Source organism: Lynx rufus, unplaced genomic scaffold (genome assembly GCF_022079265.1).
Source record: "Lynx rufus isolate CCGP_SWC_20201006 ecotype Redwood Valley unplaced genomic scaffold, mLynRuf1.p SCAF_1, whole genome shotgun sequence".
NCBI classification, from domain to species: domain Eukaryota; kingdom Metazoa; phylum Chordata; class Mammalia; order Carnivora; family Felidae; genus Lynx; species Lynx rufus.
This window is the reverse complement of record NW_025814823.1, coordinates 132,931,542-132,952,153: the sequence shown is the minus strand read 5'-3', so window position 1 is coordinate 132,952,153 and position 20,612 is coordinate 132,931,542. Positions and strand designations below refer to the sequence as shown.

The following is a 20,612-nucleotide window of genomic DNA, read 5'->3' as shown; positions in this document are numbered from 1 at the left end:
TGCCTTCCTCTCTTTATGCAAAAAAATGTTTTGCTTGACTTCCTATCATAATTGCGCTGATTCTAGATATGAAGAGCTGCAAATACTGAAGGGCCAAAGGGAATGAAACTCACTAGATGCTGGAATTAGGCCACCTGTGTTTGAGGACATCCTAATAAAAAATTCTTATAGAAAAGAGGCAAGGGCTCCAGAAAACTGAATATTTTGCCTCTTTCTGGTACATAATCTAAAATAACAACTATCCTACATTTAGATTTAAAAAATCTGATAAAATAATCAGATAATAGTGGATATCTATTGAGACTTTACCACGTTAGGCATTATGCTAGGCCCTTTACCTGGATTATCTGATTCAAATTCCAAAATAATTGTATGAAGTATATACCGTAATCTTCATTTTGAGATAAGGAAATTGAAACATACTGAAATTAACAGTAGAACTAGGATTTGCAACCAGATAGTATGATTCCAGAATTCAGGTTTTTTAAAAAAAGTTTTTATTTATTTATTTGGAAAGAGAGAGAGAGAGCAGGGGAGGGGCAGAAAGAGGGGAGAGAGAGAATCCCAAGCAGCCTCTGCAACTGTTAGTTGGCATGGAACCTGATGCAGGACCCAAACCCATGAACTGTGGGACATGAGCCGAAACCAAGAGTCAGATGCTCAACTGACTAAGCCACCCAGGCACCCTCCTGGCCCCTGAATCCACAGTTGGAACCACAATTGCTATAATTCCTCTCTACCTTATAGAAAAATGAAAAAAAAAAAAAAAAAAGGAAGTTTAAATTATGAGGTTACAAAATAACTAAATCCTCTTGGAAGTTATTTAAAGTAGCAAAGTCTTTTATCAAAACCGACTTTAAAAACAGAGCAAAAGTGAGGTTTCAGTTCTATTTCCTTAGAAATCCTACTTCCTCTATATACTGGAAGCTGTCTGTTTCAAGGGTCAAACATGAGGCTGGATGTAAAGGTCAGCCTTTATAACCATCTACCCTGGACTAGGGACTGATTCTGTAATACTAATTGCATGATTTTCTAAAGATTATAGTTTTTAAGTAAGTATTAACAGAGCAAATAAAGGCAAATACACCATCAGCTACCACTATAAAATATTTTGAGAAAAATATACATTTTGTATATTTTGCTTGTGTGAATATTTTTCAGGCAGCCACTGCAGATTAGGGTACACCTCAACTCCAAGTAACAACAATTGTGTGTGTGGTTGGAGGTGGTGGTGGTGGTATTTCAGAACCTAGAAAAACATGAACAAATGAATAACTCATGAGTTGCAATTGAATAAAATAAGAATTAACACAGTTATGTCATGCAGAGTAGAGAAGAGAGGACTTATTCTGCCCCAAATCATGGTGGGGGTGGGGGGAGAGAGTGCAGAAAATGAATGAACAGATCAACAATGTCTTCTAAAGAACAAAAGGAAATGTTTGCAAGGAGTAAAAGCTAAAAATAACCCTACTGCTTACTAATTTCCCGTAAGTCAGTCATGCTGTTTCTGTGTGCCCTTTGAGCAAGATCATTTAAATATTTGTCAAATGAGGAGGACAAAGAACCTACAAAATTCAAAAGCTCAATTTCCAGCAAACAACTAAATTCTAAAAAGAAAGGAATCCACAGTCAGCCACTGTATAAGTCTACAAAGAAATTCTGAGCAAGTCTTAGGATGTAGGAGCCTGCTGGGGGTCTGACAAGCAAAGCAGCATGACTGCTGAATTATTACTCACTGCTGACCAGCCAGCAAACACTACTCCCTAGTATTAAAGTATTTAGGTTCCAAAGAACCCTAAAAAGTCCTTTATACAGTTTTTTCCTTTTTAAAATTTTTAAAAATTTTATTTTAAAGTTTTTAATTTTATTCATTTTGAGAGAGAGAGGGCAAGTGGGAGAGGGGCAGGGAGAGAGGGAGACAGAGAAACTGAAGTAGGCTTCGTGCTGTTAGCACACAGCCCAACACAGGGCTCAATCTCATGAACTCTGAGATCATGATCTGAGCTGCTTAACTGACTGGATGCTTAAGTGACTGAGCCACCCAGGTACCCTTAAAATTTTATTTGAGAGAGAGAAATATACAATATACAAAAAAACAATATACAGTTTTCAGTAAGACCAATTCAAACGTGTCAAATATAGTAGCTTATGGGCTATAATAACTATTGATGTTAATATGCTTCCCTGATAAAGCAGAGCATTGTAAAATACACACAAAATAATTCAATTAAATCATTTTGCAGGTGACACTTCAAAAAAGTTTTAGAGCATTATTGGTGCAAGAAATATTTTGAGAATAAAAGTCTAGAAAACAACGTAAACTTAGATTTCTGTTTGGTCCTAAGTTCTTGAGAGGAAGCAAGTTGTCTAAAACTATGAGATTTACCTTTATTATCTTTTCAACAGACAACAGGATGCCTAAAATATATACCACCATAGATTTTTACAACAGATGACTCGATGTTATAGAGATTGACTTCTCAATTCATACAACACAGTAAGAGCTGGAACCAAGTTACATCAACTAAAGCTCAAAAGTCACAAGGGTTTTTGCTCTATTTAAAGACCAAAGTCTTATGGGTTACTGTTCTAATTAAGAGGCTGATTGATTTTAGTGGTTGTAACTAAAGTGTTATATTCATGATACCAAATCCCAACTCAAAGAAAAAGCAATCGCTGAAATCAGTAAATGTACTGTGTTTAGAAAAGGAAAAGGCCTCAAGAGACTAGCCTTTGGCTGTGTAAGGTGATCCCCTAATGATTTCTTAGCATTCATTCCATACCCCAACCTGACTTGCCCCGAAATGTACGGATGATACAGAAATTTATGTAACAAAGCATTAAAAAAAGAAAAGTGCCAGCGTCTCTTAGACTTTGCTGCAAATAGAGGGTTAAAGTTCATACTTTTAACTTCACATACACCTAGCCATCATTGGAAGTAATAATAGTAATAAAGAGACCTTGAATAACACTTTGTTAACTTGCTTATTAAGCTTCAGAGCAGTACTACAGTTCAGCAGATCAGTATCACCACCATGATTTAAAAGACATGAGAAATGACACATAATCCACAGAGGTCTTAAATACTGCCATCTTGAACTCACACATTCATCCCCAAAATGGCTATACCTTCCTGACTACTCCTTCCTGTATATAAATTTCTTTTTTTCTTTTTTTTTTTTAGACACAAACAAATAAAAGTTCAGTTCAAACTCAAATGCTAACTAAGAAGGTTAGGGAGTATGTGTGCCATATTTACCAGTGTATCTCAATGCTTAATAAATACTTAATTGATATCATTTTACTTACTATTCTTCTTCTTTTAATTTAGTATTTCGTGTCCTCAAACTAAACTCGAAACATTCAAAATATTATCTCCTTTTTATTTTTCTTTTGAACCCCATCCTACCACATGTTAGACACAACAGATAATCAATAACTTTGCTTCTAAGGAATCAACTAAACATTTACCTCCATTTAAAATAACTTTTTCTAATTATTAAAAAAAAAAACACGTGTAGAAAAGACAGTAAGCAAATAAAAAAAATAAGTGTGTCCCCACATAGAAATAAACCATGTATGGGTCATCATATTTGGTTTATGGCTTTAGCATTTGTTCTGTGTACACAAGCATATATATAAAGAAATAAAAACACACATAAACTAACAAAAATGAGATCCTGAAAAAAATCACTTATAACGCTGATGATGGAAACACTAACAGTGTAAGGGCTGGGAGTCGGGAGCAGAGGCTACAAGGTTGTTGATAAGTGTTCACTGTACTTCAGGACTAAAACCTAAAAGGTCACTTTAGACAAAGGGAAATGTGGAACTAGATAAACTCATTCATTCCCCACATGATTACGTATGATTGATTTAGAGGGAATGTCATTTAAGAAGGTAAGGAAGTAAAAGTCGATCCAACAGGAATACATACTTGGGAGACCAAATTCCGACCACATGACACAGTGCTGTCTCCAAGGCACAGAAGAGGAGCACAAAAATGGTTATAGTCAGTAGAGTAGCAAAGAGCATGACAGATCGTGGGTGAACCATTTAACCCTCTTGAGTATCAGTTTTCTCTGCTTGAAAATGGGGGGGGGGTAATAGTACAATAAGAGAAGTAGGTTGGTAAATCCACTTCAGGGAATACTGTGAGGGTAAAATTAATTAATGAATGGAAGGCAGTGATTATGGTGTCTGGAACATGGACAGTGCTCACCAAGCCTTGGCTGTTATTATCCTTCTTAGCCTGCCCAGTTTGCCTAACCAGGTATGGTCTTGACTGATGTCATTGTGACTGTCCTCGGTTTCCTCCAAGTATCTATTTTTCCATATTAATACTGAATATATTCTCTTCAACTAATCCTGCCATTCGTATTCCTCTATAAACTGCTCATTCTGTTCTGGCTTCTGGAATCAAATTTCCAAATAGGCAATAATCATTAAAAAAACAGAAAAATCCAAACTTGGTTTCTAATCACCTTCAACAGATCTTCACCCAAAATCCATTGAGGATAACCATTTGTGAATCTCTTAAACTGTAAGCAACAGTACTTTGCCTCATGGATGCTTTTTCCCCCCTATTAAATTGTGACTTGTGTGTTACATATTGATCCCCAAAGAGTTGCATTATGTATAAATTATAGTCAGAAAAATACTTCAAATATATATGGCACTTTATGCTTTCCCAAATAACTTTCACACATTATTAAATCTCACCAGCACCCCAGGCAAGTAGGTATGAGAAGTGTTGTCTTCATCTATGAGTAAGAAAAATGAGATGGCTCAAGGAGGTGAAGTAACTTGCCAAAAGTCACACAGTCAGGCCCACAAGTACATGGATGGTTTTTAATGCAGTGTTCTTATCCTAACACTAGCATGCCTTCCTGACTGGTACAGGGTTTACTTACAAGACGAGAAGCTCTCTATTAGACTTTTGACCAAATTAACAAATTATTTGGAATTACATAATTTGAAGTTTTTCTGCTCTTCCATTCCTTTCACTTTGAATTAATAAGGCTTTATTATGATTATGTGTTGCTTTAAAATGATCTCTAACAGTCCAAAACTCATTGCTTTTAATGTGCAAACGAACACACACATCCCAATGGAAGCTATTAAGAAGTATTACTTTTCTTTTCTACCTAAGTTCAAAAGGCCAGTGATTACTGAGAGCCCAAACCACAATAAAGCCAAGAAACAGGAACAGATTCTAAAGATACCACCTTGTGATTGTATCTTCAAAATTATATACCCAGTAGTATAAACACAAGAAAATATGAGTGAAACTTTATCTCCTGAATGATGAGACAGTAGACATATTGAACTAGTGCACTTACATGTTTGAAAACTGGATGTTCCTGCAGACACATTTAAATATTACTATGACAAGCTCCAACGAGCTCTTCTGGTCATCAAACTTGCACACTGCCAAGGTGAGGAACCTAAACAGTGAGCTGCTATATCTTAAAATCAATCTAGTGAATATGTATGGCAAATTTAATTCACTATGTATTTCTCAGGGAAGTCAGATGTATTACTAAACACAGAAGCTATTAAGCTCCTTATTCACTACCACCCAGTTTAGGTCAATACAAAAGGTTTTGAAATTAGTATAGAGCTGCAAAAAAATGGTCCTGTGCCCATTAGTTTTGAGAAAAAGTAGTGATTATTGGTTCTGTATACAATTACCTAAAAGTTCTTTTTTTTTTAATTGATGTGTAGTGGACATATAATATTAATTTCAGGTGTACAACATGGTAATTCAACATTTTTATCTTTAAAAGTTCTTAAAACATTACAGGACACTTGAAAGAATTAAAAGACAAATAGCGATTTTTTCAAAGATAATCTTGTGAGGAGATGACCGATCAAGGGATTGTACTACATACTATTTAACTATATGACACATTTTGTGTTCATGGAGGAGGTTAGGCAAACTCCAAGAATTGAATATAGTCCACTGTTTCAAGAGACACCATATACGAACACTGTCATCATCATATATACTATCATCAGTATATGAGTACATATACTGACTCATGTATATATTATATATTCATAGATGTATATCAATAATTATATCAATATAATTAAAATATACATTATTCATTACAACATTTTAGAGAAACGAAAACAAGACTTATCCTAATTAAAGGAAATGTCAGCCAGAGAATGGACACTGACTGAAAATAAATATTTCAGGATCCCTATAGCTGTGAAAGTACTTTAAGACTATGAGAAAGAAAATTTAGTTTATTCTGAAAGATTTCCTTTCCTTTGCTTGAACACAGGATAGAAATGGCTATATCAGTATATAAGGACTTTTTTACCTGAACAGATGCATATCTTATTTCCCGATGTTTTTTTTTTTAACATGGAAATACCAGAATGTAAAGATAAAATGTTGAAACAACTAAACAGTTTTTTTTAACAATAGTGACAGTGGAATTTTGGAATTAAGTAGGTACATTTTTAGTCATTATAATGATTAGGAGCAGTTTTGAGGGCTGGGGATGCTAGATGTCCTGGACTGAATTGTACATACCAGGAAAATTAAAAAAAAAAAAAAAAAGGTCCCATATGCTGCAGGCCATTCATATATCCTACTGGATATTCACACAAGTGAAAAATCTATAATTAAGTGAGCCCAGACACCAACTCTATTGCACATATCTGTAAATTATTTTTTACCCACTTTTAATTTCCAGGACTCCTTACTGGGATCAACTGTGTAAATCAAAGTAAGGCTGCTTTTTTGTTTAGAAGTTTCCCAAGAGATGCTCACCATATTGGAAAATCATGTCACCACTGGTGCTAGTGACCAATATGAAATGTCTCTCTGATCCCCCATTCATATGTTAAAACGTTTTAGTATATGTGCTGCCGAAGCGAGCACTCATATGTTAAAACGTAACCTCCAATGTGATGGTAGGAAATAAGGCCTTTGGGAGGTACTTAGGTCATGAAGGTAGAGCCTCCATTAGTGGGATTTAGTGTCCTTACAAGAGAGATCCCAGGGAGCTCCCCTGCCCTCTCCACCATGTGAAGACATAGTGAGAAGGCACCATCTCTGAACCAGAAAGCAGGTTCTCACCAGACACCAAATCTGCCAGCACCATGATCTTGGTCTTTTAGCCTCTGGAACTGACTAAGAAATAAATTTCTGTTGCTTATAAGCCACCTAGTCTATGGTATTCTACTATAGTAACCTGAACCAAGACATTTGGCAATACCATTCTAGGACTTGAGTTGATAACACAAACCACATTTATCACTCTGTAGTTTCTGCTAATGGATTTTATTCATAATGAATACTTCATTATGTCTTACTACATAGCCATATCCAGGCATTACTATTTGGAAAACATAAAAATGTATTTCTTTTATGTTCAGTGAGGATATTATATCAATTTAAAAAATTCTTTGTATGGAGAAAGGCTGTTAGGGAAAAAAAGTAAAATCCAAATAAAGTGCTGAGTATAGTTAGGAGTACTGTAGCAATATTGGCTTCTTGGTTGTGACAAATGTATTACAATAACATTAGATGTTAACAGTAGAGGAAATAAGGTGAGGGATACCTGGGCAATTTTTATACTATCTTTGCAAGTTTTCTGTAAATATGAAATTATTCTAACCAAAAATTTCTTATTAACAAGTTTACCTTTAGAGATGCATAGAGATTTCGAATTTGGAAAACTGTTCCTCCATTTCTGTTAACATCAGTTTTCTAAACTGTTAGGTTGAACTACTAACTTGATGTTTTCATATGTCAAATAACAGCTAAATATGAACAAGTTCATATGGTTTATCCTAGAATAGTGTGGGGCGAGTTTACCAAACTGTATTACACAGCTGAGAAAAACTGTACTTTTCATTTTCAGAAGTAAAGAGAAATGAGTTACAATCTACTGCACATACCCACATGCGCTTCTTAGCAAAGTCTCCCCATGGTTATAGTATATTACCTATGATTTTGATTTGAAGCTAGTAATGGAAGGTGTTTCAACATAATTTATTATTAAAAAAAAAGAGTTGAGTCTGAGACCATTGAAAACCACTAAACCACTGAACTAAACAAAGCATTAGTAAGTGGAAGAGACAGATTACAGCATAGTTTATCTGTGAAGCTTACACTAAATTCCTATGCAGAAGAAAAGAATGAAAGGAAAAAAACAGAGTATTTGTAACCCTTAATGATAAGTCTTCCTTCTTTTTCTTCTGCAGGGTGGTCTTCAGTGAGCTCTTTGATCAGTGAATTAAATTCCTAGTAAAAATCTGGTGTTAAAGAGGACACAGTAAGAAAAATTTCATGTTTTTACAGAAGGCCTATGAAATTCTTGAGCATATTCAGCTTTTGAAAAAACATATAAGGGGAGGAAACTAACAGCAGTAGAAAAAATAAAAAGCCAGAAAAGCAAGTGATAGGTTTACTATAAAACACTCACTCACCTGTGCACAAATCTGATGCATGACATGACCAAATTCATGGAAGTAAGTCCGCACCTCATCATGCCTCAGGAGAGAGGGACGACCAGCTATTGGCTGCGAGAAGTTCACCACAAGGGCAGCCACTGACATCATGCGGCTCCCATCAGGGAGGAGGCAGCCGGGCTGGAGACCAAAGCAGGCTGCGTGGTTGTACTTTCCTTCCCTGGGAACCAGAAGCATTGTTGGTGAGATAGGAACGCTCTTCTCTAGCAACAACATTGCTGTGACCTCTCTCAGTCATTAAGTCTTATTTGATACCAGAGGACACTTTGGAACATGTAATCCACCCTTTAGAAAGTAGGTCAGCATTTTATTAAAATGGACAAACTAAAACTAAGCAAATAAAAACCCCACTATCACTTCACATGAGTTATATCGCCAAGGTTTCTTCTGTTGAAAAATCTTAATGTAAGAATTAAGAATATACACCACACCTACTGTAGAGCTCAGTGTTTAATTTATTTTAATGGGATCTTGCTTTTCTTCTTCAAAGATGGTGTCACTAAATACTAAACTGTGTTGAAGCAAGCTTGAGGTAAAAGATATAGTCTGATACACTAGGTAGTTTTTTCTTAAAGTTAGAATTGATAAAAACCAAATACCAGACAATAAGGTTTTTCCTTTTATTCAAGGAAGGAAAAATAAGTATTCACAATTAAATGAGCTCCTTTTATAAACTAGTCAGGACTTTTTGAAACAGAATACTTTTAGTTAGCTTAGGAAAAAGCATAAATTATACTATAAAGTGGTCTATTCTTGGACAGTGGGGTATCAGTGATGGTCTCTCCAAAAGCTATGTGCAACTGGACTTTATTCTAGAAGTAGGCTTCCTTCTTCTTCTTTTTTTTTTTTTTTCCTCAGAAAACTAATGGTACTTTCATGTTTGGGGAAGAACTTTTAATTTGATTTGTTTTGATTTATACATACTTTTTTTGTTTTATCTTTACTTGGTGACTACTCGTCTTCCCCCCCCCACCCCCACTGATGCCATTCAATTAAAAAAATAAAATAAAATAAAAAACTAGCCTTTTCCAGCTTTCTATTATGAGGTATAAAGCTAAAAAGTGTGTTGTTCCTATATCTGTATAACAATATGCTGCACAATCTTCAAATCACAACTTTCCTTGAATTTATCAGAAATCAGAAGGCAATCAACTAACTCACAATCTAAGACAGATGACTTTAAGGAGAGAGGAAGTGAGGAAGCAAGCATTTTTTCACCTGGGGCAAATACTGCAAACACCAGTGAGAAAAGTCTTTCAACAAATTGTTAGGGGCACCTGGGTGGCTCAGTCGGTTAAGTGGCTGACTCTTGGTTTCGGCTCAGGTTACATCTCTCGGTTTGTTTGTTCGAGCCCCACACTGGGCGCCGTGCTGACACCTCAGAGCCTGCTTAGGATTCTTTCTCTCTCCCTCTCTTTCTGCCCCTCCCCTGCTTGCTCGCTCTCTCTCAAAATAAACAAACAAACACAAATTAAAAAAAAAAAACAAAACTGTTAAAGGCCATCGTGGGCCAGCAAAACAGGGAGACACTGGGATATATATATATATATATATATATATATATATATATATATATATATATAATATAGCCATTTGCAGGGTCTTCTCCCTGGACACACACAAAAGGACGGTAGCAGGATGACAGCCCTGAGACAGCATCAGTCTTGATGTAGGCCTGGGGATAGGGAGCCTCTACCCTGATAAAGGAATGAAGCACTGCCTTCTGGGAGGAAAGGCAACAAACCCTGTTGTCCTATCAGCACTGGTGAAAAACCACTGCCACTGGGAAAGAGAAGAGAAAAAACCTCTACTTCTGAAGGAAGGACAGGGACATAGTGTGGACCCAGACATATACCACTGAGGGTGGGGCGGGACTACTGAACAGGCTGAATCATCCCTGAGCAGGGACATGAGAAGGGAAGGCGGAGAGAGGAGGGGAGAGAACCCATGAACATGTACACCAGAAACTGTACAACGAATGTCATAAAATTTTCATCCAGCCAACCTTCTGGTTGTTCAATGGGCTAATCAGTGTTTCTGGAAGAATTTTGTGTAGTTAGTTGGAAATGCATAAAGAGATCCATAAATCTTATTTTTAACGGGGGAAAAATAACTAATCTGGAACATGTATATCCTGTTATATTTTATACATCTTGGTACATTATGAAAGGCTAAAAACGTATCCTCCCCACACCCCCTCCAAAGTATTCCTAATTTGAGAGTAATGTCAGTGCTACTATGTTAGAGAGACAAGGGTTGAGCTATTTGGAGAATTTTTAAAGTGTAAGAATAGCTTAAAATCAAAGATTTTCTATCAATTTAAAAATCAGTGCCATTGAGGGGTTTTTAATCTTTCCTTTTAAAAAATAAACTTGACACATTTAATTTTAAGGGATTCTTTATTCTGAGGTTTTGCCTTTTCACATATTGTTTATAAAATGATGTGGATTTAAAAAAAAATGTCCTTTCCTTATCAGGCATCTTCTATCGGAACCATCAGAATACTTTTGTTTTTCTTTTGAAAATCTCAGTATTCAATGAAAAAAATTGAAATGTGATTTAAAAAAAGTAACTGGTCTTTCTTAGACCTATTCCAAAAATCCTTTTTTGAGTCACAATACAAATTACCCTATCTTACTTTTATGGAGTGACAGGAAGGTGACAGGAAGTGAATATTAAGTAGGTCACTACTTTCACAAGAGATCAGCTTCTGATCCCCATACCAGTGCTGGTAGGAATGGCCAGATATTAGAGTATGAAAGAAATCAATGATATGTTGGCAGGGAGACAGCAGGATGGGGTGGCAAGAACTGCTAACTTTGACACTGGAAGTAGAATTTGGGGACAGTTACAGAAGACTCCAAGGTTGAAGGATCTCTCCTGAAAGAATTCTTGCTTAAAACTGTATGCTGACACTCTTCAATTAAAAATAGATCCATCTACATTTGACAAGGGCTTATTTTTAGACCATATCAAAAGTGAAATTAAGTCCATAAAACATTGGGATAAGACATCACTGTCCGTCCACTTGTCTGAATGGCATAGTTATTCAGCCTCCTTCCCAGCAGCTACCCAAAGTCACCTAAAGTCTGTGGATTAAAAACTTGTTTATGCGGTTTTTTGGATGGGAAGATGGCGGCGTAGGAGGACGCTGGGCTCACCGCGCGTCCTGCTGATCACTTAGATTCCACCTACACCTGCCTAAATAACCCAGAAAACCGCCAGAGGATTAGCAGAACAGAGTCACCGGACCCAAGTGCAGACGAGAGGCCCACGGAAGAGGGTAGGAAGGGCGGCGAGGCGGTGCGCGCTCCACGGACTGGCGGGAGGGAGCCGGGGCGGAGGGGCGGCTCGCCGGCCAAGCAGAGCCCCCGAGTCCGGCTTGCAAAAGCGGAGGGGCCTGACGGACTGTGTTCCGACAGCAAGCGCGACTTAGCGTCTGGGAGGTCATAAGTTAACAGCTCTGCTCGGAAAGCGGGAAGGCTGGAGGACAAAGGGAGGGTGAGCTGCGGAGCCCCCGGACGACAGAGCTCAGTTTGGCGGGGAACAAAGGCGCTCGCCAGCGCCATCTCCCCCGCCCATCCCCCAGCCAAAATCCCAAAGGGAACCGGCTCCGGCCAGGGAAATTGCTCGCTCCGCGCGAACACCCAACTCTGTGCTTCTGCGGAGCCAAACCTCCGGCAGCGATCTGACTCCCTCCGGCTGCACAGGGCCCCTCCTGAAGTGGATCACCTAAGGAGAAGCGAGCTAAGCCTGCCCCCCCTGCCGCCGTGCACCTTGCCTTCCCACCCCAGCTAATACGCCAGATCCCCAGCATCACAAGCCTGGCAGTGTGCAAGTAGCCCAGACGGGCCACGCCACCCCACAGTGAATCCCGCCCCTAGGAGAGGGGAAGAGAAGGCACACACCAGTCTGACTGTGGCCCCAGCGGTGGGCTGGGGGCAGACATCAGGTCGGACTGCGGCCCCGCCCACCAACTCCAGTTATACACCACAGCACAGGGGAAGTGCCCTGCAGGCCCTCACCACACCAGGGACTATCCAAAATGACCAAGCGGAAGAATTCACCCCAGAAGAATCTCCAGGACATAACAACAGCTAATGAGCTGATCAAAAAGGATTTAAATAATATAACAGAAAGTGAATTTAGAATAATAGTCATAAAATTAATCGCTGGGCTGGAAAACAGCATACAGGACAGCAGAGAATCTCTTGCTACAGACATCAGGGGACTAAGGAACAGTCACGAGGAGCTGAAAAACGCTTTAAAGGAAATGCAAAACAAAATGCAAACCACCACGGCTCGGATGGAAGAGGCAGAGGAGAGAATAGGTGAACTAGAAGATAAAGTTATGGAAAAAGAGGAAGCTGAGAAAAAGAGAGATAAAAAAATCCAGGAGTATGAGGGGAAAATTAGAGAACTAAGTGATACACTAAAAAGAAATAATTTACGCATAATTGGTATCCCAGAGGAGGAAGAGAGAGGGAAAGGTGCTGAAGGGGTACTTGAAGAAATCATAGCTGAGAACTTCCCTGAACTGGGGAAGGAAAAAGGCATTGAAATCCAAGAGGCACAGAGAACTCCCTTCAGACGTAACTTGAATCGATCTTCTGCACGACATATCATAGTGAAACTGGCAAAATACAAGGATAAAGAGAAAATTCTGAAAGCAGCAAGGGGTAAACGTGCCCTCACATATAAAGGGAGACCTATAAGACTCGTGACTGATCTCTCTTTTGAAACTTGGCAGGCCAGAAAGAATTGGCACGAGATTTTCAGGGTGCTAGACAGCAAAAATATGCAGCCAAGAATCCTTTATCCAGCAAGTCTGTCATTTAGAATAGAAGGAGAGATAAAGGTCTTCCCAAACAAACAAAAACTGAAGGAATTTGTCACCACTAAACCAGCCCTACAAGAGATCCTAAGGGGGACCCTGTGAGACAAAGTACCAGAGACATCACTACAAGCATAAAACATACAGACATCACAATGACTCTAAACCCGTATCTTTCTATAATAACACTGAATGTAAATGGATTAAATGCGCCAACCAAAAGACATAGGGTATCAGAATGGATAAAAAAACAAGACCCATCTATTTGCTGTCTACAAGAGACTCATTTTAGACCTGAGGACACCTTTAGATTCAGAGTGAGGGGATGGAGAACTATTTATCATGCTACTGGAAGCCAGAAGAAAGCTGGAGTAGCCATACTTATATCAGACAAACTAGACTTTAAATTAAAGGCTGTAACAAGAGATGAAGAAGGACATTATATAATAGTTACAGGGTCTATCCATCAGGAAGAGCTAACAATTATAAATGTCTATGCGCCGAACACCGGAGCCCCCAAATATATAAAACAATTACTCATAAACAGTAGCAACCTTATTGATAAGAATGTGGTAATTGCTGGGGACTTTAACACCCCACTTACAGAAATGGATAGATCATCTAGACACACGGTCAATAAAGAAACAAGGGCCCTGAATGAGACACTGGATCAGATGGACTTGACAGATATATTTAGAACTCTGCATCCCAAAGCAACAGAATATACTTTCTTCTCGAGTGCACATGGAACATTCTCCAAGATAGATCATATACTGGGTCACAAATCAGCCCTTCATAAGTTTACAAGAATTGAAATTATACCATGCATACTTTCAGACCACAATGCTATGAAGCTTGAAGTCAACCACAGGAAAAAGTCTGGAAAACCTCCAAAAGCATGGAGGTTAAAGAACACCCTACTCACGAATGAGTGGGTCAACCAGGCAATTAGAGAAGAAATCAAAAAATATATGGAAACAAACGAAAATGAAAATACAACAATCCAAACGCTTTGGGACGCAGCGAAGGCAGTCCTGAGAGGAAAATACATCGCAATCCAGGCCTATCTCAAGAAACAAGAAAAATCCCAAATACAAAATCTAACAGCACACCTAAAGGAAATAGAAGCAGAACAGCAAAGGCAGCCTAAACCCAGCAGAAGAAGAGAAATAATAAAGATCAGAGCAGAAATAAACAATATAGAATCTAAAAAAACTGTAGAGCAGATCAACGAAACCAAGAGTTGGTTTTTTGAAAAAATAAACAAAATTGACAAACCTCTAGCCAGGCTTCTCAAAAAGAAAAGGGAGATGACCCAAATAGATAAAATCATGAATGAAAATGGAATTATTACAACCAATCCCTCAGAGATACAAACAATTATCAGGGAATACTATGAAAAATTATATGCCAACAAATTGGACAACCTGGAAGAAATGGACAAATTCCTGAACACCCACACTCTTCCAAAACTCAATCAGGAGGAAATAGAAAGCTTGAACAGACCCATAACCAGCGAAGAAATTGAATCGGTTATCAAAAATCTCCCAACAAATAAGAGTCCAGGACCAGATGGCTTCCCAGGGGAGTTCTACCAGACGTTTAAAGCAGAGATAATACCTATCCTTCTCAAGCTATTCCAAGAAATAGAAAGGGAAGGAAAACTTCCAGACTCATTCTATGAAGCCAGTATTACTTTGATTCCTAAACCAGACAGAGACCCAGTAAAAAAAGAGAACTACAGGCCAATATCCCTGATGAATATGGATGCCAAAATTCTCAATAAGATACTAGCAAATCGAATTCAACAGCATATAAAAAGAATTATTCACCATGATCAAGTGGGATTCATTCCTGGGATGCAGGGCTGGTTCAACATTCGCAAATCAATCAACGTGATACATCACATTAACAAAAAAAAAGAGAAGAACCATATGATCCTGTCAATCGATGCAGAAAAGGCCTTTGATAAAATCCAGCACCCTTTCTTAATAAAAACCCTGGAGAAAGTCGGGATAGAAGGAACATACTTAAAGATCATAAAAGCCATTTATGAAAAGCCCACAGCTAACATCATCCTCAACGGGGAAAAACTGAGAGCTTTTTCCCTGAGATCAGGAACACGACAGGGATGCCCACTCTCACCGTTGTTATTTAACATAGTGCTGGAAGTTCTAGCATCAGCAATCAGACAACAAAAGGAAATCAAAGGCATCAAAATTGGCAAAGATGAAGTCAAGCTTTCGCTTTTTGCAGATGACATGATATTATACATGGAAAATCCAATAGACTCCACCAAAAGTCTGCTAGAACTGATACATGAATTCAGCAAAGTTGCAGGATACAAAATCAATGTACAAAAATCAGTTGCATTCTTATACACTAACAATGAAGCAACAGAAAGACAAATAAAGAAACTGATCCCATTCACAATTGCACCAAAAAGCATAAAATACCTAGGAATAAATCTAACCAAAGATGTAAAGGATCTGTATGCTGAAAACTATAGAAAGCTTATGAAGGTAATTGAAGAAGATTTAAAGAAATGGAAAGACATTCCCTGCTCATGGATTGGAAAAATAAATATTGTCAAAATGTCAATACTACCCAAAGCTATCTACACATTCAATGCAATCCCAATCAAAATTGCACCAGCATTCTTCTCGAAACTAGAACAAGCAATCCTAAAATTCATATGGAACCACAAAAGGCCCCGAATAGCCAAAGGAATTTTGAAGAAGAAGACCAAAGCAGGAGGCATCACAATCCCAGACTTCAGCCTCTACTACAAAGCTGTCATCATCAAGACAGCATGGTATTGGCACAAAAACAGACACACAGACCAATGGAATAGAATAGAAACCCCAGAACTAGACCCACAAACATATGGCCAACTCATCTTTGACAAAGCAGGAAAGAACATCCAATGGAAAAAAGACAGCCTCTTTAACAAATGGTGCTGGGAGAACTGGACAGCAACATGCAGAAGGTTGAAACTAGACCACTTTCTCACACCATTTACAAAAATAAACTCAAAATGGATAAAGGACCTAAATGTGAGACAGGAAACCATCAGAACCTTAGAGGAGAAAGCAGGAAAAGACCTCTCTGACCTCAGCTGTAGCAATCTCTTACTCGACACATCCCCAAAGGCAAGGGAATTAAAAGCAAAAGTGAATTACTGGGACCTTATGAAGATAAAAAGCTTCTGCACAGCAAAGGAAACAACCAACAAAACTAAAAGACAACCAACGGAATGGGAAAAGATATTTGCAAATGACATATCGGACAAAGGGCTAGTATCTAAAATCTATAAAGAGCTCACCAAACTCCACACCCGAAAAACAAATAACCCAGTGAAGAAATGGGCAGAAAACATGAATAGACACTTCTCTAAAGAAGACATCCAGATGGCCAACAGGCACATGAAAAGATGTTCAGCGTCGCTCCTTATCAGGGAAATACAAATCAAAACCACACTCAGGTATCACCTCACGCCAGTCAGAGTGGCCAAAATGAACAAATCAGGAGACTATAGATGCTGGAGAGGATGTGGAGAAACGGGAACCCTCTTGCACTGTTGGTGGGAATGCAAATTGGTGCAGCCGCTCTGGAAAACAGTGTGGAGGTTCCTCAGAAAATTAAAAATAGACCTACCCTATGACCCAGCAATAGCACTGCTAGGAATCTACCCAAGGGATACAGGAGTACTGATGCATAGGGGCACTTGTACCCCAATGTTCATAGCAGCACTCTCAACAATAGCCAAATTATGGAAAGAGCCTAAATGTCCATCAACTGATGAATGGATAAAGAAATTGTGGTTTATATACACAATGGAATACTACGTGGCAATGAGAAAAAATGAAATATGGCCTTTTGTAGCAACGTGGATGGAACTGGAGAGTGTGATGCTAAGTGAAATAAGCCATACAGAGAAAGACAGATACCATATGGTTTCACTCTTATGTGGATCCTGAGAAACTCAACAGGAACCCATGGGGGAGGGGAAGGGAGAAAAAAAAAAAAAGACGTTAGAGTGGGAGAGAGCCAAAGCATAAGAGACTGTTAAAAACTGAGAACAAACTGAGGGTTGATGGGGGGTGGGAGGGAGGGGCGGGTGGGTGATGGGTAGTGAGGAGGGCACCTTTTGGGATGAGCACTGGGTGTTGTATGGAAACCAATTTGTCAATAAACTTCATAAAAAAAAAAAAAAAAAAAAAAAAAAACTTGTTTATGCTGCTCAAGTAGGGGGATACTGTAATTTCCTTTGGCCTATTTAGTAAGATGAATTGGTAATTGGTTAACAGGCTGGCTTTGGTTTAGAAAGGAGCTTAGAGGGGCGCCTGGGTGGCTCAGTCAGTTAAACATCCGACTTTGGCTCAGGTCATGATCTCGTGGTTTGTGGGTTTGAGCCCCGCATTGGGCTCAGAGCCTGGAGCCTGCTACAGGTTCTGTGTCTCCCACTCTCTGCCCCTCCCCCATCTCTCAAAAATAAATAAACATTAAAAAAATGTTAAAAACAAAAAAAAGAAAGCACCCTAGAGAGAATGTGATTCAAATCCTTTCATGTCTGATGAAACAGAGTCCATAGTTACCACATGTTTCAGAGATAGTATTTTGAATTCTTAACATTGGCTGAATACCTAGCCTGGGTGATATGCATATACAGCCTGATGCACAGAACAATCCTATAAAGGGATCACCAGCCCCATACTACAGAGGAAGAGATGGAGTCTCAGAGAGATTAAGTCACTTAAGCATCCCAACTCAATTTGAATGACTACAAAGACTGTGGTATTCTTACTGTATTATGCTGCCTCTCAGCCAGACTCAGGGAAGTGGCCATAGACTGAAGAGTACTGGCAGACAGATTACCTGAATAACAAATATTTTGGGGGCCAATTTAAAATTAAGTAAGTATAGTACACAAACTAGATGATGATGATAACGATGATAACAGCTGCAAATTGCTGCAATTGCTATATGCTGGGTAGTCTTCCAATTAATGTTTTGCATGTGATTAATCATTTTATCCTTCCAACCCTACAAAGCAGGTAGAAGTAACATTCCTGTTTTATCGGACCTATAATACAGGTAAAGAAACTGAGGCACAGGAACATTAAGTAAGTTGCCTAGTAAGTGTCGGAGCCAGACTCTCTGGCTTCAGAGCCTGTATCTCTACTCGCATTACGGAGAACCACACAAGAGAACTCTGGAAGACAAGAGTCTTAATCTGGGTAGGAACTGAATCCCTAAGGTCCCTTCCTTCCAACAACGTGATCCTCAGTACCTTGGATAGAGGTCCAAGTAGAACTGTCCCAGTACTTCTCCTGTGGCTTTATCCTTCACAGTGTAAAGTGTAACACTTGTATTCCACACGTGAGCATCTGCCACTTGCTCAAATGAAAGCCCCAACAACTCCTGGTAGATGTTGAGTAAGCCTTCAGTGACCACTTCAATTGGGAAGTATTCCTTGAGTATCTCTTGATCTATGGAATACTTGAGTTCTTCCGTCTGAGTCATGTAGTAATGGAGATCCCAGGCGTTGATTTTCCCATCGTATTCAAAACCTCTCTCTTCACATTCCTTTTTCTTCAAATTCAAAATAAACTCTCGCTCTGCCTCACCCAAGGGTTTTAATTTCTGGCTTAAATCATCTGTGAGGGAAGTGAGAAAAGTCAGTGATTTACTGCTTCTGGGAGCAAGCACATTCATACATATACTGCTGTTTTAGCATGGTGCTTCCTGCTTTGAATACTTGATACAGATAATTGGGAGCAAGGAAGGGCGGAAGGAAAGAGGGAGGGAGGGATGGATAGCAGGCTCTGTTATGACAGCACGGCTGTTCTTTTCAGGGTAATTTATTTCATGGCTCCTTGCCCTCCCATTTTTTTAAGCACCAGCCAAACCAGGCCACAACTTCCTCACACCATCAACAAAGCTCAAGTTTATCTCAGAGAACTCTGACTCCAGAGTGTTATAATTCAGGAAACAAAACAATAGTGCAACCAGCTCATATACATGATTATTCTTCAATGAGATTAGACTCCTGAAAAAGCCAGGGAAAATAAATCAGATGTGACCTGGGATCACTATTAGTAAAAACTATTCAACGCCTAAACAGCCGTGGGTTTATCACTAATCCCTTCCTATGAAGAACGTCTAATTGGACACTTTTAGCAATTCCACTTTTTAGATGGATGCCACAATTTATACACTGTGGTTAATTCTATTTTAATTTCTCCCTAATTTATTTTAATTTAAAATTGGCATATTCCCATCTGAGTTACCCTCTTGCCGCCTGTATTCACACACTCTCTCACAGTTTTAGTCAGAACTGTAATGCTTTGTATACTCCATAAGTTTCCTTCTTTCTCCTTACAGCATTCCTCATGCTGTTGGCTTCACCTTATACTTTGGGGCTCCCTTTCAAATTGCCATGTCCCCTACAGGACCAAACACACGTTTATCTTACATATGTGACAAAGAGTAAAGGATAAATACATAATAAGAACATACACAGTTAGCCAAATACAGTTCAACACTCAAAGACAAAGAAAAATGGAAATACAAAACAGATTTAAAAGAGACCCAACCTAGAAAGGCTGTTACATGGCTTGTACTCTTTGCAGTGTTCATTTCAAGGACAAAGTCAGCATGTGTGCTGTAGCCGAGGAGTTTGGCTACCTTGGCCCGCAGTGGGAGTAGCTGCTGCAGAATTAAGGTGTTTTCCTGGTAATAAACAACAAAAACAAAGATTAATAATTCACTGGATCCAAAGAACTAAAAGGAAGTTATTACATGTGTTTTGGGGTTGGTAAACTGTCAAATATTTTTAGACCATCTCAACCTTGTAAGTGTTACATACATTTTTAAAATTCATGATCCCGGGGTACCTCGATGGCTCAGTCAGTTAAAGGTCCAACTTCAGCTCAGGTCATTATCTCACAATTCATGGGTTTGAGCCCTGCATAGGACTTTGTGCTGACAGCTCAGAGCCTGGAGCCTGCTTTGGATTCTGTATCTCCCTCTCTTTTTCTGCCCCTCCCCTGCTTGTGCTCTCTCTCTCTCAAAAATAAATATTTAAAAAAAAATTCATGATCCAATTTTATTTCTGAAATAATTGACTTTTTAAGCCTCAGGGGACTCCTATGAGGTCTTAATAAAATTTTAGGTACTGTAAACTTACAAGTTAAAATGTATTAGGGTGTAGGATGTAGGTTAAGTGTCTGACTTCGGCTCAGGTCACGATCTCATGATTTGTGAGTTTGAGCCCTGA

The 20,612-nt window shown here is 38.7% G+C and overlaps 1 protein-coding gene across 1 annotated transcript in view; it reads right to left on the bottom strand.

Moving 5' to 3' along the window:
* The window catches only part of NLN (neurolysin), a 66,320-nt gene that overhangs the window by 15,915 nt on the left and 29,793 nt on the right, over window positions 1-20,612 (bottom strand). The window contains exons 6-8 of the mRNA XM_047087274.1: window positions 19,930-20,065; window positions 18,624-18,990; window positions 8,455-8,656 (exon numbers count right to left, since the gene is read on the bottom strand). Coding sequence (XP_046943230.1) covers window positions 8,455-8,656; window positions 18,624-18,990; window positions 19,930-20,065 — 705 coding nt within the window. The remainder of the gene's footprint in view (window positions 1-8,454; window positions 8,657-18,623; window positions 18,991-19,929; window positions 20,066-20,612) is intronic.